This window comes from Zalophus californianus, chromosome 8 (genome assembly GCF_009762305.2).
Source record: "Zalophus californianus isolate mZalCal1 chromosome 8, mZalCal1.pri.v2, whole genome shotgun sequence".
NCBI lineage: Eukaryota > Metazoa > Chordata > Mammalia > Carnivora > Otariidae > Zalophus > Zalophus californianus.
In genome coordinates this window covers 41,351,967-41,375,688 of record NC_045602.1, presented here as the reverse complement: position 1 = coordinate 41,375,688, position 23,722 = coordinate 41,351,967, and the positions used below count along the sequence as shown (strand labels likewise).

Here is a 23,722-nt window from a genome sequence, read left to right as displayed (position 1 = left end):
GAGGCGATATTCGGGAGGATAGACGGCGGGGGAGGGGCCTCCGCCGGCCGCTTCTGGCAAGTGCTAGAGCCGCAGAGCACAAAATCGGACCTTTTAGAAGTTGGCTCGGCGGAGGGACGTCGCTGCAGTGGCTAAGCGGGGGGTGGAATCCTCCCGGGACAGTGTGATCTCAGGACCCTTGGGGTCACAGAGAGACTGGGGGTGCCTGAGTGCGGCAGAGCTCCCAGGTGTCGGGGCGGGGAAGCCGGCTGCAGAGACGGAGCAGAGTCGCGGGCTCTCAGCTCTGGGTTGCCACAAACTGTGATCTGCGGCCCAGTCGGGGCACGGCTCCCCCAGCAGGGACCCAACAAGCAGCAGATCCGGGGAGACTCCCCTTCCTTCCCGGGGAGGAGCGGTGCGGGAACACACTGCAGGGATCTGCTGGGTTTGGAGACTCTGAGCGGGGTCGGGTGCCAGAGATAGCAACGCTCAATCACAGGCTGGGTGAGCACGGAGTGCGGCCAGAGACCGGGGACACGGGAGTGACTGCTTTTCTCTGGGGGCGCACTGAGGAGTGGGGCCCCGAGTTCTCGGCTCCTCCGGGCGGAGACTGGGAGGCCGCCATTTTCGCCCTGGTCCTCCAAAGCTGTACCGAGAGCTTGCAGGGAACAAAAGCTCCTGAGAGCAAACTGGAGCAGCTTCCTTAGCCCGGACCGACAAGGGCGGGGCAATTCCGCCTCCGGCAAAGACATTTGGAAACCACAGCAACAGGCCCCTCCCCCAGAAGATCAGCACAAACAGCCGGCAAGCCAAGACCAAGTTGATCGATCAAGGAGAATAGGAGAACTCCAGCGCTAGGGGAATACTGCACATAGATTCATGGCTTCTTTTTTTTTTTTTTTTTTTTTACTATGATTCATTATTTCATCAAAGTTAATTTTTGTTGACTTTTTTTATTTTTCTTTTTCCCTTTTTCAACCAACATCTTATAAATCCCTTTTTTTTAAAAAAAATTTTTTTTTATTTTTTTTTCATTTTTAGAGTCATATTTTATCCCTTCATAGTAGTTATCCTTGTTTTTGGCATATATATATAAGTTGTTCTCTCTTTAAAATTTTGAGGTACAGTTTCTTCTAACAGATCAAAATATACCCTAAACCACTAGTGTATGGCTTTGTTCTAGTCTCCTGCCTGATCACATTCTCTCCCTTTTTCCTTTTTTTTTTTTTCCTTAAATCTTCTTTCTTTTTTCAAACAACTTATCTTACCAAGTCCTTTTATAAAATCTTTTATAATTTTCATCTTTATAGTCATCTTCCATCCCTTCATTGTATCAACCCTTATTTTGTACATATATGTCTTTCTTCCTTTAAAATTTTAGGAGGCACTTTTTCTAACAGACCAAAATACGCCCAAAATCTAGTGTGTGGCACTGATCTATGCACTAGCCTGATCATATTTGATCATATTCTGCCTTTTTTGAATTGTTCTGTTTTTGTTTTTATCTTTTTTTTCTTTTTTTTTTCTTTTTCTCTTTCTTTTTTCTTTCTTTCCCTTTCTTTTCCCCTGGTTTCAGGTCTTTTCTGATTTGTATACAGTATATTTGCTGGGGACGTTGTAAACCTGTTAGCCTTTTGTTCTCTCATTCATCTATTCTCCTCTGGACAAAATGACAAGACGAAAGAAATCACCTCAGCAAAAAGAACAAGAGGTAGTACCGTCAGCCAGGGACCTACTCAATACGGACATTAGTACGATGTCGGACCTAGAGTTCAGAATCATGACTTTAAAGATACTAGCTGGGCTTGAAAAAAGCGTGGAAGTTATTAGAGAAACCCTTTCTGGAGAAATAAAAGAACTAAAATCTAACCAAATCGAAATCAAAAAGGCTATTGATGAGGTGCAATCAAAAATGGGGGCACTAAATGCTAGGATAAATGAGGCAGAAGAGAGAATCAGCGATATAGAAGACCAAATGATGGAAAATAAAGAGGCTGAGAAAAAGAGAGAGAAACAACTACAGGATCACGAGGGCAGAATTCGAGAGATAAGTGATATGATAAGACGAAACAACATTAGAATAATTGGGATCCCAGAAGAAGAAGAGAGAGAGAGGGGGGCAGAAGGTATATTGGAGCAAATTATAGCAGAGAACTTCCCTAATGTGAGGAAGGAAACAGGCATTAAAATCCAGGAGGCACAGAGAACCCCTCTCAAAATCAATAAAAATAGGTCAACACCCCAACATCTAATAGTAAAACTTACGAGTCTCAGAGACAAAGAGAAAATCCTGAAAGCAGCTCGGGAGAAGAGATATGTAACCTACAATGGTAGAAACATTAGATTGGCAACAGACCTATCCACAGAGACCTGGCAGGCCAGAAAGGACTGGCAAGATATCTTCAGAGCACTAAACGAGAAAAATATGCAGCCAAGAATACTATATCCAGCTAGGCTATCATTGAAAATAGAAGGAGAGATAAAAAGCTTCCAGAACAAACAAAAACTAAAGGAATTTGCAAACACGAAACCAGCCCTCCAAGAAATATTGAGAGGGGTCCTCTAAGCAAAGAGAGAACCTAAAAGCAGCAAAGAGCAGAAACGAACACAGACAACAGACAGTTAACAGTCACCTTACAGGTAATACAATGGCACTAAATTCATACCTTTCAATAGTTACCCTGAATGTAAATGGGCTAAATGCCCCAATCAAAAGACACAGGCTATCAGATTGGATTAAAAAACAAGACCCATCAATATGCTGTCTGCAAGAGACTCATTTTACACCCAAAGACACCCCCAGATTGAAAGTGAGGGGGTGGAAAACCATTTACCATGCTAATGGACACCAAAAGAAAGCTGGGGTGGCAATCCTTATATCAGACAAACTAGATTTTAAAACAAAGACTGTAATAAGAGATGAGGAAGGACACTATATCCTACTTAAAGGGTCTATCCAACAAGAAGATCTAACAATTGTAAATATCTATGCCCCGAACATGGGAGCAGCCAATTATATAAGGCAATTAATAACAAAAGCAAAGAAACACATTGACAACAATACAATAATACTGGGGGACTTTAACACCCCCCTGACTGAAATGGACAGATCATCTAAGCAAAAGATCAACAAGGAAATAAAGACTTTAAATGACACACTGGACCAAATGGACTTCACAGACATATTCAGAACATTCCATCCCAAAGCAACGGAATACACATTCTTCTCTAGTGCCCATGGAACATTCTCCAGAATTGATCACATCCTAGGTCACAAATCAGGTCTCAATCGGTACCAAAAGATTGGGATCATTCCCTGCATATTTTCAGACCACAATGCTTTGAAACTAGAACTCAACCACAAGAGGAAAGTCGGAAAGAACTCAAATACATGGAGGCTAAAGAGCATCCTACTAAAGAATGAATGGGTCAACCAAGAAATTAAAGAAGAACTAAAAAAATTCATGGAAACCAATGAAAATGAAAACACAACTGTTCAAAATCTTTGGGATACAGCAAAGGCAGTCCTGAGAGGAAAGTATATAGCAATACAAGCCTTTCTCAAGAAACAAGAAAGGTCTCAAATACACAACCTAACCCTACACCTAAAGGAGCTGGAGAAAGAACAACAAAGAAAGCCTAAACCCAGCAGGAGAAGAGAAATCATAAAGATCAGAGCAGAAATCAATGAACTAGAAACCAAAAGAACAGTAGAACAGATCAACGAAACTAGGAGCTGGTTCTTTGAAAGAATTAACAAGATTGATAAACCCCTGGCCAGACTGATCAAAAAGAAAAGAGAAATGACCCAAATCAACAAAATCATGAATGAAAGAGGAGAGATCACAAGCAACACCAAAGAAATACAAACAATTATAAGAACATATTATGAGCAACTCTATGCCAGCAAATTAGATAACCTGGAAGAAATGGGTGCATTCCTAGAGATGTATCAACTGCCAAAATTGAACCAGGAAGAAATAGAAAACCTGAACAGACCTATAACCACTAAGGAAATTGAAACAGTCATCAAAAATCTCCCAAGAAACAAAAGCCCAGGGCCAGATGGCTTCCCAGGGGAATTCTATCAGACATTTCAAGAAGAATTAATACCTATTCTCCTGAAACTGTTCCAAAAAATAGAAATGGAAGGGAAACTTCCAAACTCATTTTATGAGGCCAGCATTACCTTGATCCCAAAACCAGACAAAGACCCCATCAAAAAAGAGAATTACAGACCAATATCCTTGATGAACATGGATGCAAAAATTCTCACCAAAATACTAGCCAATAGGATCCAACAGTACATTAAAAGGATTATTCACCACGACCAAGTGGGATTTATCCCTGGGCTGCAAGGCTGGTTCAACATCCGCAAATCAATCAACGTGATACAATATATTAACAAAAGAAAGAACAAGAATCATATGATCCTCTCAATAGATGCAGAAAAAGCATTTGACAAAGTACAACATCCTTTCTTGATCAAAACTCTTCAGAGTATACGGATAGAGGGTACATACCTCAATATCATAAAAGCCATCTATGAAAAACCTACAGCGAATATCATTCTCAATGGGGAAAGGCTGAGAGCTTTTCCCCTAAGGTCAGGAACGCGGCAGGGATGTCCACTCTCACCACTGCTATTCAACATAGTATTAGAAGTCCTAGCCACAGCAATCAGACAACAAAAAGAAATCAAAGGCATCCAAATCGGCAAAGAGGAAGTCAAACTCTCACTCTTTGCAGATGATATGATACTGTATGTGGAAAACCCAAAAGACTCCACCCCAAAACTGCTAGAACTCATACAGGAATTCAGTAAAGTAGCAGGATATAAAATCAATGCACAGAAATCAGTGGCATTCCTATACACCAACAACAAGACAGAAGAGAGACAAATCAAGGAGTCGATCCCATTTACAATTGCACCCAAAACCATTAGATACCTAGGAATAAATCTAACCAAAGAGGCAAAGGATCTGTACACAGAAAACTATAAAATACTCAGGAAAGAAATTGAAGAAGACACAAAGAAATGGAAAAACGTTCCATGCTCATGGATTGGGAGAATCAACATTGTGAAGATGTCAATGCTACCTAGAGCAATCTACACATTCAATGCAATCCCCATCAAAATACCATCCACTTTTTTCAAAGAAATGGAACAAATAATCCTAAAATTTGTATGGAACCAGAAGAGACCCAGAATAGCCAGAGGAATACTGAAAAAGAAAAGCAAAGCTGGCGGCATCACAATTCCGGACTTCCAGCTCTATTACAAAGCTGTCATCATCAAGACAGTATGGTACTGGCACAAAAACAGACACATAGATCAATGGAACAGAATTGAGAGCCCAGAAATGGACCCTCAACTCTATGGTCAACTTATTTTTGACAAAGCAGGAAAGAATGTCCAATGGCAAAAAGACAGTCTCTTCAACAAATGGTGTTGGGAAAATTGGACAGCCACATGCAGAAGAATGAAACTGGACCATTTCCTTACACCACACACAAAAATAGACTCCAAATGGTTGAAAGACCTAAACGTGAGACAGGAGTCCATCCAAATCCTAAAGGAGAACACAGGTAGCAACCTTTTCGACCTTAGCCGCAGCAACTTCTTCCTAGAAACATCGCCAAAGGCACGGGAAGCCAGGGCAAAAATGAACTATTGGGATTTCATCAAGATAAAAAGCTTCTGCACAGCAAAAGAAACAGTCCACAAAACCAAAAGACAACCGACAGAATGGGAGAAAATATTTGCAAATGACATATCAGATAAAGGGCTAATATCCAAAATCTATAAAGAACTTATCAAACTCAACACCCAAAGAACAAATAATCCAATCAAGAAATGGGCAGAAGACATGAACAGACATTTCTCCAAAGAAGACATCCAAATGGCCAACAGGCACATGAAAAAGTGCTCAACATCGCTTGGCATCAGGGAAATCCAAATCAAAACCTCAATGAGATACCACCTCACACCCGTCAGAATGGCTAAAATTAACAAGTCAGGGAACGACAGATGTTGGCGGGGATGTGGAGAAAGGGGAACCCTCCTACACTGTTGGTGGGAATGCAAGCTGGTGCAACCCCTCTGGAAAACAGTATGGAGGTTCCTCAAACAGTTGAAATTAGAGCTACCGTTCGATCCAGCAATTGCACTACTGGGTATTTACCACAAAGATACAAATGTAGGGACCCGAAGGGGTACGTGTACCCCAATGTTTATAGCAGCAATGTCCACCATAGCCAAACTGTGGAAAGAGCCAAGATGCCCATCAACAGATGAATGGATAAAGAAGAGGTGGTATATATACACAATGGAATATTATGCAGCCATCAAAAGGAATGAGATCTTGCCATTTGCAACGACGTGGATGGAACTGGAGGGTGTTATGCTGAGTGAAATAAGTCAATCAGAGAAAGACATGTATCACATGACCTCACTGATATGAGGAATTCTTAATCTCAGGAAAGAAACTGAGTGTTACTGGAGTGGTTGGGGGTGGGAGGGATGGGGTGGCTGGGTGATAGATATTGGGGAGGGTATGTGCTATGGTGAGCGCTGTGAATTGTGCAAGACTGTTGAATCACAGATCTGTACTTCTGAAACAAATAACGCAACATATTTTAAGAAAAAAGAAAAAGAAGAAGATAACAGGAGAGGAAGAAAAGGGGAGTATGTCAGAGGGGGAGACGAACCATGAGAGATGATGGACTCTGAAAAACAAACTGAGCATTCTAGAGGGGAGGGGGGTGGGGGGATGGGTTAGCCTGGTGATGGGTATTGAGGAGGGCACGTTCTGCATGGAGCACTGGGTGTTATGAACAAACAATGAATCATGGAACACTGCACCAAAAACTAATGATGTAATATATGGTGATTAACATAACAATAAAAAATTAAAAAAAAAAAATATCTTATTGTACTGCACTCACCCTTCTTGTGACGATGTGAGATGATAAAATGCCTGTGTGACCAGATGAAGTGAGGTGCATGACATAGGCACTGTGACGTAGCATTAGGCTACTGTTAACTTTCTGACGGTACAATATGTTAGAAGAAAGATCATCTGTTTCCAGACCATGGTTGACCGTGGGTGACTGAAACCATGGAAAGTGAAACCACAGATAAGGAGGGACTACTGCATATTTTGCAAGTAAACGATTATGCATCACCTTGCCTTCCATTGCTAAGAGATGGATACATCATTTCCCCCCAGATTTGCTTGTATAGTGACAACTCCTTTATAATTAAACAAAGGTGATTTTTTTTCCCTCCTTTTGAAATGGAGCAAATGAAAAAGGTCTTTACTGTTTTTGCTTCTTATAAGTGAACATCTGACAAAAAAGTTTTAAAAGCTGCTGGCTGCAGGGTGCCCATCCTGTTTGGCAATATCTAGGAAATTGGCCAATTCATCTCCCCCTTCAGAATGACTTAATTTCTCCTGGGCTCCTAACGAGTTTACTTTACTATTCAGGGAGCAATTATTCTATTCAGTGATTTACAGAATCTTGCCCTGAGAACTGGAATGAGAATAGGTTATCTATGACTGGGAACTCAGAAAAGGTTCTACTCCTGCAGTATAAATCCAGTCAGATTTATGGTTCATCAGGTGGTCATTTTGAAACCTTGCAAGAGGCATCATGGAATTATCTGATTAGCTATGTTGCCAATATAAACTTGAGAAATTGTGGTTCCATGTCAGTCAGCTCCAGAAAAACATACTGTGAGGTCTAACACCCTTTCTAGCTTCAACTCAAATGCACCTTATGATTTTGTATATGGATGAACTGGGATAGGCAACTTCCCAGTAATGAAATACCACAGAAAATATTGGGTTGCCGGTGGCAAACCCCAAAGTAAAGATAAAAGACCTAGAGGATACCTTTTCAAGGATTTAAGACTACTATTTTGTCATAAAATCAAAGGCTGTTAGATCTGGAACAGCCTAAGAGTTTATTTAATCTAATTCTCTTTAAAAAAAAAAAAAAAAATGGAGTACCATGACCCGGTGAAGCGATCCTGCTAATAAATAATTTGTTAGTAAACAATCCAGTCACCTTTTACATTTATTGTTTAATATATAAAATATCACCCTGAGGTCTCTACTTAACTCTTGATAATCATGTGTGGTAGGCAAGACAAGTGGCATAATCATTTTCTGGGCTGAGGAATGAAAGATTTAAGGTTGACCTTAGGGAATGAACACAGGGCTTCTAACCATGATTCCAGGAGTTTGGCATTTTTCTGCTGCTACATAACACTTCCCCGATTTAGTCACAAATCAGGTCTAGGGCTCACATCTGCTAGAATTAGCCAAGTGGGAATTAGGCTGTGCTATAGAACTAAGCAGCCCAGCCTTTTTTTTTTTTTTCCTTTAGGGCTCTCAGTTGGTGTACCAATGTTGTAATAATTCTGCTTTATTCAGATGGAACCTGAGTATGGAGAAGTAGTGAAATTTAGTAATAACAGGTGACTTTATTCTCACGCGGGCTATAGCAAAATTAGGGCCTCCTTTCCCCTCCCCACCCCCACCTCAAAAACGTTAAGTCCCATCAGAGACTTGATTCATGATTTACATGATTAGTGAGTCTTAGGAACTGGATGCATGACTTGCAGAGAAGACCCTTAATGATTTTAGGCAAATCACTCTGCCTCTGGATTCCAGTTTTCTGAGCTGAGAATAAGGGGGCTGGGCCAGATACGCTCTACTCTCTTCTTATAGTTTTAAGTGATTATGCTGCACCCTAGTGGTGGAATTTATACTTACTTCCATGCGTGTCTCAGGCCCTCCTTTATTATTTGACACCCCACCACCACCCCCCCCCCCGCCCGCCCCGCGCCGCTAGTCTGCAGTGCCCTATGCCTCCTGCCTGCCAACAAACTGGTCTTTTGAACAGTCAGTTTGGAACTAACCAATCACGGCCGTAATGTAAGCTCTTTGACAATTTAAGTGATGGCTTTACATAGCTTGGCCCCACCATCCCCCGTATTTACAGAAGTTCCCGAGAGTTGTCACTTAAAATATACTTTTCCCCCATCCTGACAGGGCTGGCCACTTTTTTTTTTCGTTTGCTTCTTCTCTACTGAAATGTCACTTCCTCAGGGAGACCATGTTTTATACCATCCGTTCAATGTAAAGCAGCCACCAAATTATAATCATGTCACATCATATCTTAATTTTTCTGCAGAATACTTAACCAGCATCAGACATTGTTCTCACTCATCAGTTGATTCGTTTACTGACTGTCTTCTCCCTGCAAAGGGAGAACAAGATCCAGGACATTGTTAGGCATGTAGTAGAGACTCAAGAAATATTTTTTGGCTGGATAGATGCATGGATATCAATACTGGATGGGATGCTAAAGATTATTCAACCAAAGCCAAAGCAATAAAAGAGCTTGTGCAAGGACTCAAAACAAATCACCGGCTAAGCAGGACAACCACCAGGAACTTCTGATTCCCAGTCCAAGGATCTTCACTATAACTTAAATTAAAAAGGAAGATCTGTTCAAGAGCCCTAAGAGATCTAAAGAGAGAAACTCATTGACTATGCACAGAATAAAGCGAAAAGGGAAGGACATTTATAGGTAGAAGGCAAAAATCCTAGGATATTGTACCATTCACCTACTTAAAAATAACTTTGGCATGAAGTTAATGACAATTACCTTTGTGATTTTTGGTCACTTTCTAAAAATCTATCATTTTAATTATTGCTACAATGGATTTTCTTCTTTCAGGGCAATAGACACTATTTTAATTTAATTATGGCAGGAACTGAATAAATTACATGGCAAAGGCCATGGACACCGAAAGGTAAAGAATTAGTATCGATACTTCAGTCCACTTTTAGATTAACAATATCCCCAGGTCTCTTCTGGGCTAACTACGTATTTTGTATGTGTTTTTACTGTTGCATTTAGTCATGCTGTATTATAACTGTTTTGACAGTTGGTTTTCCCAGTTAATGAAAACTTAATAATTAGCATTGTAGTGGGCACAATTTGCTCCAAGTAGGGCATTACAATCTTTGCAGGTATTATCTCCCAGGTTTGCTTCCCGACAAACTTATGTGCTATAGTTATCTTGCATTTACATATGGGGAAGGTTATACCGAGGTGGCTTGTCCAAGCTTACAAAATTTAGCCTTGAGTCTCCTGCTTCAAGCTAATTACGAAACCTCTTGATTTCTTCACTAAACTGTACTCTCTCTTATTTGATTAAGAGTTTAAACAAGGCTTTTATCTGGTTTGCCTTTCATCTACCCAGTATTCATGACAGCCTTGCACATAGTAGGAATTCAGAACTTGCTAATTGATTTCAGTTATACCAGCTCTAACTTGTCTTTCCAGCATTCTCTTCTGCTTCTCCTCTAGGTAAATTCTTCAGGATAACCTGCTACTGCTCAAATATCATATGTCTCTGCCCTTCTTCCTGCCATTACTAGTACTAAATCATTCAATCACTAATACTGGATCACTCATCAAGAATTCATTCATTCCTGAATGAATGTCATAGGGAAAAAACCTAGAAGGCTTAGATTGTGAAATACATTGTAAGGCTTGGTTCTATCCATGGTGGGGGTGGGTTTAACCATAGTCTCTGAGCTTCCAAAGCTATGAAACCCTGGGTGCTTGGAAGCCTTTACTGAATTCAGCATGTCTATTAAGTGACAGGGAATGATACCAGGTGAGATGCATGTTTTCTTTATGTCATCATTCTTTCCAAGATGACAGTCATAAGGACCAGAATGACATGCCATATTTCATAAACATGGAGGTTTTCTATAATGGAAAAATCCCTGTTTAAATGATAAGATCTGTATTCTGATACTCAGTCATAATCTTCCTATTGCCTCCCTTCCCTAATGCACTCCATTCTCAGTTGTGACATCTGCTAAGCTGAAGGATCCTATGCTCCCCTGTGGACAGGATTACATTCTCCATGTGAAAGGAGCTAATATGTTTGTGTAAGCATGAACATATATGGAAAGTATTAAAGAAGCACAAATTATAAAACATGTATATCAGTATGTATACGCAGTGGCTACATAAAGTATATATGTGTGTGTATAAATATCATGAGTTTATATATATATGTTATATATACAATGTATTTACATACAAGGTATCATTTATTGTCAAGTAAATTTTAAAAGGAGAAAAATTCTCTATTTTAGAAAGGTTGATTATACTTACACTCTTATAATGGCTAGGGGCAATGTAAACTGACACATGATTATAAAAAGTTTGTCAACATAATTCTAAGGAAATATATTATATGTATGAGGATATTCCCTAAAGAGGAAAACACAAGAAATGATCTGCACAATATTTGGAAAAGGGTGATATTAATTTGGCACATCACTTAACATGGAATATTATTCAGGAATTGAAATCACAATTCTACATCACACGGAAGACTGTATAGTATGTAGAAACTCCATATCCAGTAATGTCAGATTTTAAAAAGTAGGAAAAAATCCTAACTACCTATGAAATTAGGTAAAATATATGAATTAGGGCAGGCCACATGCTATAAAAAATAATTTCCAAATCTCAGTAGTAGTAGTTGTAGTGGTAGTAGTAATAGTAAAAACTAATAAAGCTTAATTTCTCACTCACATCGCAGTCTGGTTTAGGTCAGTGGACAGTGGTGCATGGGTAGTTTGTACTCCACGCAGTTATTTAGGAACCCAGGATCCTTCCCACCGGTGCTTCCATCACCTTTTGGTTGCCTCATCCTCTGTAACCTTCTTATGTGAAAGGCAGATGGAGGAAATGAGAGGTGGAGAAGGCTTCCCTGCCCTTAACCATCTTCACTGGAAAGTGACCAACATGGCTTCTGTTCAAGGCCATTGGCAGGAACAAGTCACCTGGTCCCTGACAGAACCTAGATTCTGAAGGGCGCTGGAAAATGTAATGCGGGTGAGTGCTCAGGGGGAAGAGAAGATAGATCTGTTGAGCATCTGGTCAGTCTGTGCCACAATATGTACATGAATGGATAGTAAGAGGATGTAAAAATGGAAAAAGTAGGTTTACTCAGGAGGTAGATTTATTTGCTCAGTAAATGGTTTATTTACTTAGGAGATAGGCAATTTTTCTTTGTTATTTATATTATGTTGTATGTAAAAGACACAAATATATAAAATAAAAATCAGCTTAAAATACTGGAGTTAGCTTAAATAATATTTAAGACCAATTCCACCTCTAATATCCAGTGATTAATAATCACAGCATATTGAGATTTTATCATCCAAATCCATTTCTGTCTATACCTGTTCATGTCTTCTAAGAACCTGGACCTCAAGAAATATGGTCTAAATTTTGCACTCCATTTGATGGGAGATCTGAAGCATGGACACTCATTAATAGGATAGAAAATTTTAATTAAGCTCCATATGCAATTATAACTTTGCTGGTTATTAACACTGATGAGAAAAATTACACAGCTATGATCACTGGCCTAGCTATTAATGGGTTTCTTGATGACATAACATTTGTTTAATGGAAGTGTTTCCTTTTATGTACAGTGCCATTGGAGGGCAGTTTGTCATTGTTATTAATTTAAGATCATTTGATCTGTCACTCAATACTAGGTTCACTTAAGAGGGAGAGTATGGCATAAGCCTCCACTGAGTATCCCTGCCAGGCGGAGAGGTTTAATAACAAAACTAAAATTGGGACAAGCATCAAAGTCTCTTTAAAGGGTCAGGCCCCTTAAAAGACACAAAAGACCTTGAGTGCTGTACAAAGAAAAAATTGATTTTTTTTTCCTTCCAGAAAGATGAAAACTTTATGCAGCTTGGGCCATTAGTGATAAAATTCTTTGCATGCAAATTAAGGTGATAATTTCTTTCTTATAATGAAATAATGAAAGTCGCTTTGGGGGAAAGCCAAGCCCAGCCTTGAATGTTCCTCATATACATGCTGCTACAGGGCCTTGATCAAATGAACACATCTGATCACTTTTAAATTGCATAGTACAAAAGTGATTGTATTCATTTGCTAGGAGTGCCATAACAAAACACCACAGACTAGGTGGCTGAAACAACAGAAATTCATGTTTTCATAGTTCTGGGGGCTGGAAGTTCAAGACCAAGGGATCAGTAGGTTTGGTTTCTCCTGAAGCTAATCTTCTCTCCAAAAGCCCAGATGGCTGTCTTTGGCTGTGTCCTCGCATGAACACATGCACCCCTGGTGTCTATCCATGTTCTTATAAGGACATCAGTCATATTGGATTAGAGCCCCACCCATAGGACCCTATTTAATCTTACTTACCTCTTTAAAGGGCCTATTTCCATGTACAGTCATATTGGAGGTGAGCAGCATATGGGGGAGACAAAATTTAGTCCATATCAGTCATCATATTAACCTTTTAATTCCAAACACAGATGAAATAAAAAAGATTTCCAAATTCCGGGCCTCCACCTCACTCTGAATCTAGAAAGACAGGTGAAATAAATACACCTGCTCTCTCCTGCAAGGAAGTGTGTCCTCTTAGTGATGATTGCTTGTCTACCATACTTTTCCACCTCATGCCTTCCTTCAAAGTCTTAATATTATCCCCAATTTGCAGTTGAAAAGATCTAGGAAGGAGATTTGCTAACCTTTTCAAGGACACACAGCCACCAATTTTAGTTTCAAATTCTCTCCAATATGGTAGTTTTGTTTGAAAGAATTTAGGAGTGTGGTAGAAGGAAAGAAGCACCCAGGAGATACAGACGGTGGGCTTGGATGCTAGCCATATGTACCCTGTGGTCACGTTCCTGCCTGAGGAGATGGCAAAACAATTCCCAGATGGAAAGTGGGAATCTAGTGTGGCAGACTGGTGGACACTGATGCACTTAGCCAGGCTAATGTCAGGGCTAGTGCAGGAGTCCAATTTCAGACATGTTGAGTGAGGTACCCATGGTTGAACCAGGAAGAAGTGCTCATGTCACAGAATTAAAGAGGAGCACAATGACCTGTGTGCATCATTTGGTACAGGGGAGGAAAATTTGTCCTCTACCCACCGTAGACTCTTGGTTGGGGCTCTATAATAAAAGACAGATTAACAAGAGAAAAACAAACAAGTTTGTTAACATGTATATCTCATATATACTTGGGAGAAGCTCTGAAGAGTAACTCAAAGAGGCAGCTTAGAATTCAGGCTTATATAGCATCTTCAAAAAAAAAATAAATCTGTAGAGAAATGTTAAGACAAGGGAAAGAATTTCTAGGCTTTCAAGGATGGTAAACTGTAAGAAGGTAAATATGTGGGAAACTGATAGAGGCTAGTTAGTGAAGTTCATTATGTAGATTCCTCTGCTTCCCATCTCCAGACTGATACGAGTCCAAAGTTGTCTCATCTGGTAATTAACTTTTGTCCTTCCTGGTGGAGAAAGGAGGACGGATACCTTTGAAAATGTTTGTCCCATTTTTAGGCAAACAGAGGGAGGGCAGGGAGCTTTCCTTGAATCTGCTTCTTCTCAATTGCCTTCGGATCAACACATTCATTATGCCAAACTGGCATATTTTGGGGTGACATTTTATAGTTTCCTTCAATTGATAGGGATCTAGAAGCTGAAGACAGGATAGGAATAATCACAGAAGAAAGTAAAAGGGGTAAAGAAGAGGGGGAGTAGGGGAAGGAAAATGAAAAAAGACATTTGGGTTGTACCTTCTCCAACCTTTCATTAGAGGTGGTATGGCCTATGTGTAAGAATAAGTGTCAGATGCAGACCGCGTGGGGCCGAGTTCTGGCTCAGCCACTTCCTAATTGAGAGAAGCTAAAAAAAAATTTAAAAACTTAAAAAAAAATTACCTTCACATCCTGTGCCTTGGACTTGGTTTTGTCCTTCTCCAATGCCTTTTATAAAGAAAGAAAGAAAGAAAAAGAAAGAAAGAAAGAAGGAAGGAAGGAAGGAAGGAAGGAAGGAAGGAAGGAAGAAAGAAAAAGACTGATAGTACCTCTTCATAGGATTATTGAAAGAATTAAGAGAAATAATTTAGCTAAATCATACAGTAAATGTACAGCATATGTCTTCTACTTACTACTAGCTTCCTAGCATTGGGCAAGTGACTTAACCTGTTTCAAGTTCTTCATTTGTAAAATAGGGATAATAATCCTTAGAAAAATATAAATATTTTTTATTTATATAACTTTATTCATATATTTCCTTATTTAGTATACATATATGAATGATCAACATAAAAATATAACATTATATAGTATATATTACTTATATATACTGATAGTAAATAATTTTATTTTTATATACATTTAACTTATCACTTTGGTGATATACTTAAAAGCAACAGTAGTGACCTACTAATGGTAGCATGTGAATGGGTAGCATGTGAATGGGACAGGATGAGAGAAAATTGTTAAATAATAATAAAGCCACCACAAGTCATTCTGGTTTTTCTTCTCACCATGCCCACACCCTGCTGACTGTGGTCAGTGAGAAGCTGCCCCTCCCCTCTGCAGCAGACCACCTTCCCCCATCTCATCACCTACCCACTCTCCCCTCCCCTACTTCTGCTTAAGAGATGCTCTGTACAGATTTGTTTCTCTAGTCAGTGGTAGGAACAAAGAAGACCCTGGGTAGGTACTAGCTTAATAAATATCAAATCCAATTCTGTATATGTGTGGGGTACTTGGTTTTAAAATGCACTCGGGCACATTTACTCCTTTGGTGTTGTCAGGTATGAGCCCCCCTGACTGAGACGCAACCCAAGTTCACTGCACACCTGCTCTCTATTAGTTCTCAGTGCTGGCTGCCATGTGAATTGCCCAGGCAGCTGTTCAATGGATCGATGCCTGTGCCCCACTTCAGGCCACTTAAATTGGAATTTGGGATTGGGAAGGGGGTGCCCAGTCACTGGTTCCTCAAGCAATTCTACCCAGCATTGAGAAGAGCTGAGCCAGGTGATATGGCATGATGGTTGTGTGCTTAGGCCCCGGCATTGGACTCACAGTTAACTCTCCATACCTCATTTTTTTCATCTATTAAGAGAGAATAAAAGAAACCACCTCAATGGGTTGTGGTGAGGTGTAAATGAGCTAATCCATGTAATGCACTTAGAATAGTACCCGGCACACAGTGATTCATAAATGCAGGCTATTATGATGATAACAGCACCTCTGCACATGAACTTGCCATCACTGTCCATTACATTCATGAGATGCAGAGAACTTAGCTGCTGGGCCAGTCACAGAGTTTATGAGTGAGAAAGCAAGAAATCGATTATAAACTTAGGGTTACAATGTCAAGTTATCTTGAAATATATTAAATACCTACCCAGTATAGAGTTTGGGAAATGTCTATCAAGGCTTCTATTGCAATTATCTGAACCATTATTTACCCATTATATATTTCCAGCCAGTATCACACTTTAGACCTGGGCTAGCAGGATTCAGCTCTGCCCCCTCCAGGCACTCCCATGCTTTGGAGCATCTTCCTCTATATTTCCCAAGTCCCCTTCTGGTGACTGGGACCATAAGGGCCAGATCAGGGCAGCTAGATGTGGTACACTGAGTCTGATTGAGTCCCATCTGAACTCTAGTTCTCTTCTGGATCAGTGTTCCTTCTCTCCAAGGTAATTTTCCTTTAATGGAATTGCACAAGACTGGTCTGTAAGAATAGAGTTCACATGCTGATTTGGGGTGACTCAAAGTATTTATCCAGACAGGAACCCCACGAAAAATATTTGCTCAGCTCCAAGCACCCTAGAGGTAGCCTTGGTTCCAATGATCAAAACTGTACCTTTTATATTTAAACAAGCAAATGTTTTCACTGGAGCTATTGATCACTGCATTTTCCTAAGTCTGCGTGTTTCACTTACATAAGTCAAATGAAACAATCCAATAAACTTTATGCATATTCAGAAACAAGGTCATAGTGCCATGCAGAAACAGCACCAGTAGGTACTCTGGTAGGTACAAAAACATACTCATGTATCTCATAAAACATATTCCTGTATCCCATGACCTCCCTGGCCAGTGAGGTAGATAGTAAACACTGTCAGGGTTGATATCCCATATCTGTACCCACTTAATCTTCTGTTTAAAGATTAATTTATTAATCTTTAATTAATTTATTTTGAAAGAGAGAGCACAAGCACAGGGAGGGGCAGAAGGAGAGGGAGAGAATCTCAAGTAGACTCCCCGCTGAGCACAGAGCCTGACACAGTGCTCCATCTCGGGACCCTGAGATCATGACCTGAGCCAAAATTGAGAGTCGGACGCTTAACCAACTGAGCCATCCAGGCGCCCTGTACCCACTTAATCTTTAAAATTCGGTTTATTCATCTGTAAAATAAGACTTAAAAAAGTACCCACCTGATTGAATTTTTGAGGGGAATAAATGAGACAAATAGGTAGTAAATAGTTTAGTTAACCAACATTAGTAACATTGTAGTACTAATAGTTACAGGAATAACAACCTAAATGCCCACTAAATGCTGACTTCAGAGCAGCTTGTAACAGGTAGGGTGATGAAGACTAACATTCTGTACTGAGAAGGAGAGAAAGGCAATTGCCATTGGGAGAATATGGAATGGCTTCTTAGAAGAGGTGTTTATAGGTTGGTCTCAGAAGGAAAAGCATAGGGGGGCGGAGCAAGATGGCGGAGGAGTAGGAGACCTAGATTTCGTCTGGTCTCAGGAATTCAGCTGAATAGGGATCAAACCATTCTGAACACCTACGAACTCAACAGGAGATCAAAGAGGAGAGTATCAACAACTCTCTGAACAGAGAAGCGACCACTTACTGGAAGGTAGGACGTGTGGAGAAGTGAATCCGAGGCGATATTCGGGAGGATAGACGGCGGGGGAGGGGCCTCTGTCAGCCGCTTCTGGCAAGTGCTAGAGCCGCGGAGCACAAAATCGGACCTTTTAGAACTTGGCTCCGCTGAGGGACGTCGCTCCAGTGGCTAAGTGGGGGGTGGAACCCTCGCGGGACAGTGGGGTCTCAGGACCCTTGGGGTCACAGAAAGACCGGGGGAGCCTGAGTGCGCCAGAGCTCCCAGGTATCGGAGCGGGGAAGCCGGCTGCAGAGACGGAGCCGAGGCATGGGCTCTGGGCTCGGGGTTGCCATAAACTGTGATCCGCGGCCCAGTCGGGCCACTGCTCCTGCAGCAGGGACCCAACAAGCGGCAGAGCCGGGGAGACTCCCCTTTCTCCCCCGGGAGGAGCGGCGCAGGAGCGCACCGCGGGGATCTGCTGGGTTTGGAGACTCCACACGGGGTCGGGTGCCAGAGATAGAAACAATCGGTCACAGGCCGGGTGAGCACAGAGTGCGGCCGGAGACCGGGGACACGGGAGTGACTGCTTTTCTCTGGGGGCGCACTGAGGAGCAGGGCCCCGAGTTCTCAGCTCCTCCGGGCGGAGATTGGGAGGCCACCATTTCTGCCCTGGTCCTCCAAGGCTGTACGGAGAGCTTGCAGGGAACAAAAGCTCCTGAGATCAAACCTGAGCAGCTTGCTTAGCCCGGACCGACAAGGGCGGGGCAATTCAGCCTCCGGCAAAGACATTTGGAAACCACAGCAACAGGCCCCTGCCCCAGAAGATCAGCAATAACAGCCAGCAAGCCAAGACCAAGTTTACCGATCAAGGAGAACGGGAGAACTCCAGCACTAGGGGAATACTACACATAGAATTCATGGCTTTTTTTTACCATGATTCATTAGTTCATCAAAGTTAATTTTTGTTAACTTTTTTTCTTTTTCTTTTTCCCTTTTTCAAACAACATCTTATCAATCTCTTTTTTAAAAAAAAAAAAAAACATTTTTTTTTTCATTTTTAGAGTCATATTTTATCCCTTCATAGTAGTTACCCTTATTTTTGGCGCATATATATATATATAAGTTGTTCTCTCTTTAAAATTTTGAGATACAGTTTCTTCTAACAGATAAAAATATGCCCTAAATCACTAGTGTATGGTTCTGTTCTAGTCTCCTGTCTGATCACATTCTGTCCCTTTTTTCTTTTTTCTTTTTTTTTAATCTTCTTTCTTTTTTCAAACAACTTCTTATCAAGTCCTTTTATAAAATCTTTTATAATTTTCATCTTTACAGTCATCTTCTATCCCTTCATTGTATGAACCCTTATTTTGTACATATAGGTCTTTCTTCCTTTAAAATTTTAGGAGGCACTTTTTTCTAATAGACCAAAATATGCCCAAAATCTAGTGTGTGGCACTGATCTATGCACTAGCCTGATCATATTTGATCACATTCTGCTTTTTTTGTATTGTTCTGTTTTTGTTTTTGTTTTTTTCTTTTCTTTTTTTTTTTTCTCTTTCTTTTCCCCTGGTTTCAGGTCTTTTCTGATTTGTATACAGTATATTTGCTGGGGATGTTGTAAACCTGTTAGCATTTTGTTCTCTCATTCATCTATTCTCCTCTGGACAAAATGACAAGACGAAAAATTCACCTCAGCAAAAAGAACAAGAGGTAGTACCGTCAGCCAGGGACCTACTCAATACGGACAGTAGTACGATGTCGGACCTAGAGTTCAGAATCATGACTTTAAAGATACTAGCTGGGCTTGAAAAAAGCATGGAAGTTATTAGAGAAACCCTTTCTGGAGAAATAAAAGAACTAAAATCTAACCAAGTCGAAATCAAAAAGGCTATTGATGAGGTGCAATCAAAAATGGGGGCACTAACTGCTAGGATAAATGAGGCAGAAGAGAGAATCAGCGATATAGAAGACCAAATGATGGAAAATAAAGAGGCTGAGAAAAAGAGAGAGCAACAACTACAGGATCACGAGGGCAGAATTCGAGAGATAAGCGATACGATAAGATGAAACAACATTAGAATAATTGGGATTCCGAAAGAAGAAGAAAGAGAGGGGCAGAAGGTATATTAGAGCAAATAATAGCAGAGAACTTCCCTAATGTGAGGAAGGAAACAGGCATCAAAATCCAGGAGGCACAGAGAACCCTTGGTTCTCAATAAATCAATAAAAATAGGTCAACACCCCGACATCTAATAGTAAAACTTACGAGTCTCAGAGACAAAGAGAAAATCCTGATAGCAGCTCGGGAGAAGAGATATGTAACCTACAATGGTAGAAATATTAGATTGGCAACAGACCTATCCACAGAGACCTGGCAGGCCAGAAAGGACTGGCATGTGATCTTCGGAGCACTAAACGAGAAAAATATGCAGATAAGAATACTATATCCAGCTAGGCTGTCATTGAAAATTGAAGGAGAGATAAAAAGCTTCCAGAACAAACAAAAACTAAAGGAATTTGCAAACACGAAACCAGCCCTCCAAGAAATATTGAAAGGGGTCCTCTAAGCAAAGAGAGAGCCTAAAAGCAGCACAGATCAGAAAGGAACACAGACAACATACAGTAACAGTCACCTTACAGGCAATACAATGGCACTAAATTCATACCTTTCAATAGTTACCCTGAATGTAAATGGGCTAAATGCCCCAATCAAAAGACACAGGCTATCAGATTGGATTAAAAAACAAGACCCATCCGTATGCTGTCTGCAAGAGACTCATTTTAGACCCAAAGACACCCCCAGATTGAAAGTGAGGGGGTGGAAAACCATTTACCATGCTAATGGACACCAAAAGAAAGCTGGGGTGGCAATCCTTATATCAGACAAACTAGATTTTAAAACAAAGACTGTAATAAGAGATGAGGAAGGACACTATATCCTACTTAAAGGGTCTATCCAACAAGAAGATCTAACAATTGTAAATATCTATGCCCCGAACATGGGAGCAGCCAATTATATAAGGCAATTAATAACAAAAGCAAAGAAACACATTGACAACAATACAATAATAGTGGGGGACTTTAACACCCCCCTGACTGAAATGGACAGATCATCTAAGCAAACGATCAACAAGGAAATAAAGACTTTAAATGACACACTGGACCAAATGGACTTCACAGACATATTCAGAACATTCCATCCCAAAGCAATGGAATACACATTCTTCTCTAGTGCCCATGGAACATTCTCCAGAATTGATCACATCCTAGGTCACAAATCAGGTCTCAACCGGTACCAAAAGATTGGGATCATTCCCTGCATATTTTCAGACCACAATGCTTTGAAACTAGAACTCAACCACAAGAGGAAAGTCGGAAAGAACTCAAATACATGGAGGCTAAAGAGCATCCTACTAAAGAATGAATGGGTCAACCAGAAAATTAAAGAAGAATTAAAAAAATTCATGGAAACCAATGAAAATGAAAACACAACTGTCCAAAATCTTTGGGATACAGCAAAGGCAGTCCTGAGAGGAACGTATATAGCAATACAAGCCTTTCTCAAGAAACAAGAAAGGTCTCAAATACACAATATAACCCTACACCTAAAGGAGCTGGAGAAAGAACAGCAAATAAAGCCTAAACCCAGCAGGAGAAGAGAAATCATAAAGATCAGAGCAGAAATCAATGAAATAGAAACCAAAAGAACAGTAGAACAGATCAACAAAACTAGGAGCTGGTTCTTTGAAAGAATTAACAAGATTGATAAACCCCTGGCCAGACTGATCAAAAAGAAAAGAGAAATGACCCAAATCAACAAAATCATGAAGGAAAGAGGAGAGATCACAACCAACACCAAAGAAATACAAACAATTATAAGAACATATTATGAGCAACTCTATGCCAGCAAATTAGATAACCTGGAAGAAATGGGTGCATTCCTAGAGATGTATCAACTACCAAAACTGAACCAGGAAGAAATAGAAAACCTGAACAGACCTATAACCACTAAGGAAATTGAAGCAGTCATCAAAAATCTCCCAACAAACAAAAGCCCAGGGCCAGATGGCTTCCCAGGGGAATTCTATCAGACATTTCAAGAAGAATTAATACCTATTCTCCTGAAACTCTTCCAAAAAATAGAAATGGAAGGAAAACTTCCAAATTCATTTTATGAGGCCACCATTACCTTGATCCCAAAACCAAAGATCCCATCAAAAAGGAGAATTACAGGGGATTCGTGGTGTTGCTGGAGACTCGTAACGCGTCTGCAGTCAACGACCCTCCGCAAACGTCACCTGTCGGAACAACCATGCATGAGTGTATCTCCATCCATGTGGGCCAGGCGGGCGTGCAGATGGGCAATGCCTGCTGGGAGCTCTACTGCTTGGAGCACAACATCCAGCCCAATGGCACCATGCCCAGTGACAAGGCTCTGGGCAGCAGTGATGACTCCTTCAACACCTTCTTCAGTGAGACCGGGGCTGGCAAGCATGTGCCCCGGGCTGTCTTTGTGGACCTGGAGCCTGCTGTCATAGATGGGGTAAGAACTGGCATTTATAGGCAGCTCTTCCACCCTGAGCAGCTGATATCTGGCAAGGAAGATGCTGCCAACAACTATGCCCGAGGCCACTACACTGTGGGGAAGGAGATCATCGATCTTGTGCTGGAGCGAATCCGAAAACTGACAGACCAGTGCACCGGGCTTCAGGGTTTCCTGATCTTCCATAGCTTTGGGGGTGGCACTGGCTCAGGCTTCACCTCCCTGTTGATGGAGCGGCTTTCTGTGGACTATGGCAAGAAGTCCAAGTTGGAATTTGCCATCTACCCCGCCCCCCAAGTATCCACAGCGGTTGTGGAGCCCTACAACTCCATCCTGACCACCCACACCACCCTGGAGCACTCGGACTGTGCCTTCATGGTGGACAACGAGGCCATCTATGACATCTGCCGCCGCAACCTGGACATTGAGCGCCCCACCTACACCAACCTCAACCGCCTCATCGGCCAGATCGTGTCCTCCATCACGGCCTCCCTGTGCTTCGACGGGGCCCTCAACGTGGACCTCACAGAGTTCCAGACGAACCTGGTGCCCTATCCCCGCATCCACTTCCCCCTGGTGACCTACTCCCCCATCGTCTCAGCTGAGAAGGCCTACCATGAGCAGCTGTCGGTGGCAGAGATCACCAACGCCTGCTTTGAGCCCTCCAACCAGATGGTCAAGTGTGACCCCCGTCACGGCAAATACATGGCCTGCTGCATGCTCTACCGCGGAGAAGTGGTGCCCAAGGATGTGAATGCTGCCATTGCCACTATCAAGACCAAGCGTACCATCCAGTTTGTGGACTGGTGTCCCACAGGTTTCAAGGTTGGCATTAACTACCAGCCCCCCACAGTGGTGTCCGGGGGCGACCTGGCCAAGGTGCAGCGGGCCGTGTGCATGCTGAGCAACACCACAGCCATCGCCGAGGCCTGGGCCCGCCTCGACCACAAGTTTGACCTGATGTATGCCAAACGGGCCTTTGTGCACTGGTACGTGGGCGAGGGCATGGAGGAAGGGGAGTTCTCCGAGGCCCGAGAGGACCTGGCTGCCCTGGAGAAGGATTATGAAGAAGTGGGAACAGAGTCTATGGACGGTGAGGATGAGAGTGAGGAGTTCTAGGGGGTCCTGGCGTCTGCGACGTCCGCTCTCCCCCTAGTTTTGTATTTCTCATTCCACTGTTTCCCTAACCCCCCACAAATACAACCAGTGTCTCAAGCGAAAAAAAAAAAAAAAAAAAAAAGGAGAATTACAGACCAATATCCTTGATGAACATGGATGCAAAAATTCTCACCAAAATACTAGCCAATAGGATCCAACAGTACATTAAAAGGATTATTCACCGCGACCAAGTGGGATTTATCTCTGGGCTGCAAGGCTGGTTCAACATCCGCAAATCAATCAACGTGATACAATACATTAACAAAAGAAAGAACAAGAATCATATGATCCTCTCAATAGA

At 41.5% G+C, this 23,722-nt stretch overlaps 1 protein-coding gene across 1 annotated transcript; it reads left to right on the top strand.

The window, feature by feature from the left end:
• Positions 1-21,961: 21,961 nt before the first annotated feature.
• Positions 21,962-23,478, top strand: LOC118357304 (tubulin alpha-8 chain-like). Its single transcript, XM_035729052.1, has one exon. It carries the CDS (start codon positions 22,033-22,035, stop codon positions 23,380-23,382), a length of 1,350 nt encoding a protein of 449 aa, XP_035584945.1. The 5' UTR covers positions 21,962-22,032; the 3' UTR covers positions 23,383-23,478.
• The last annotated feature ends 244 nt before the right edge of the window (positions 23,479-23,722 follow it).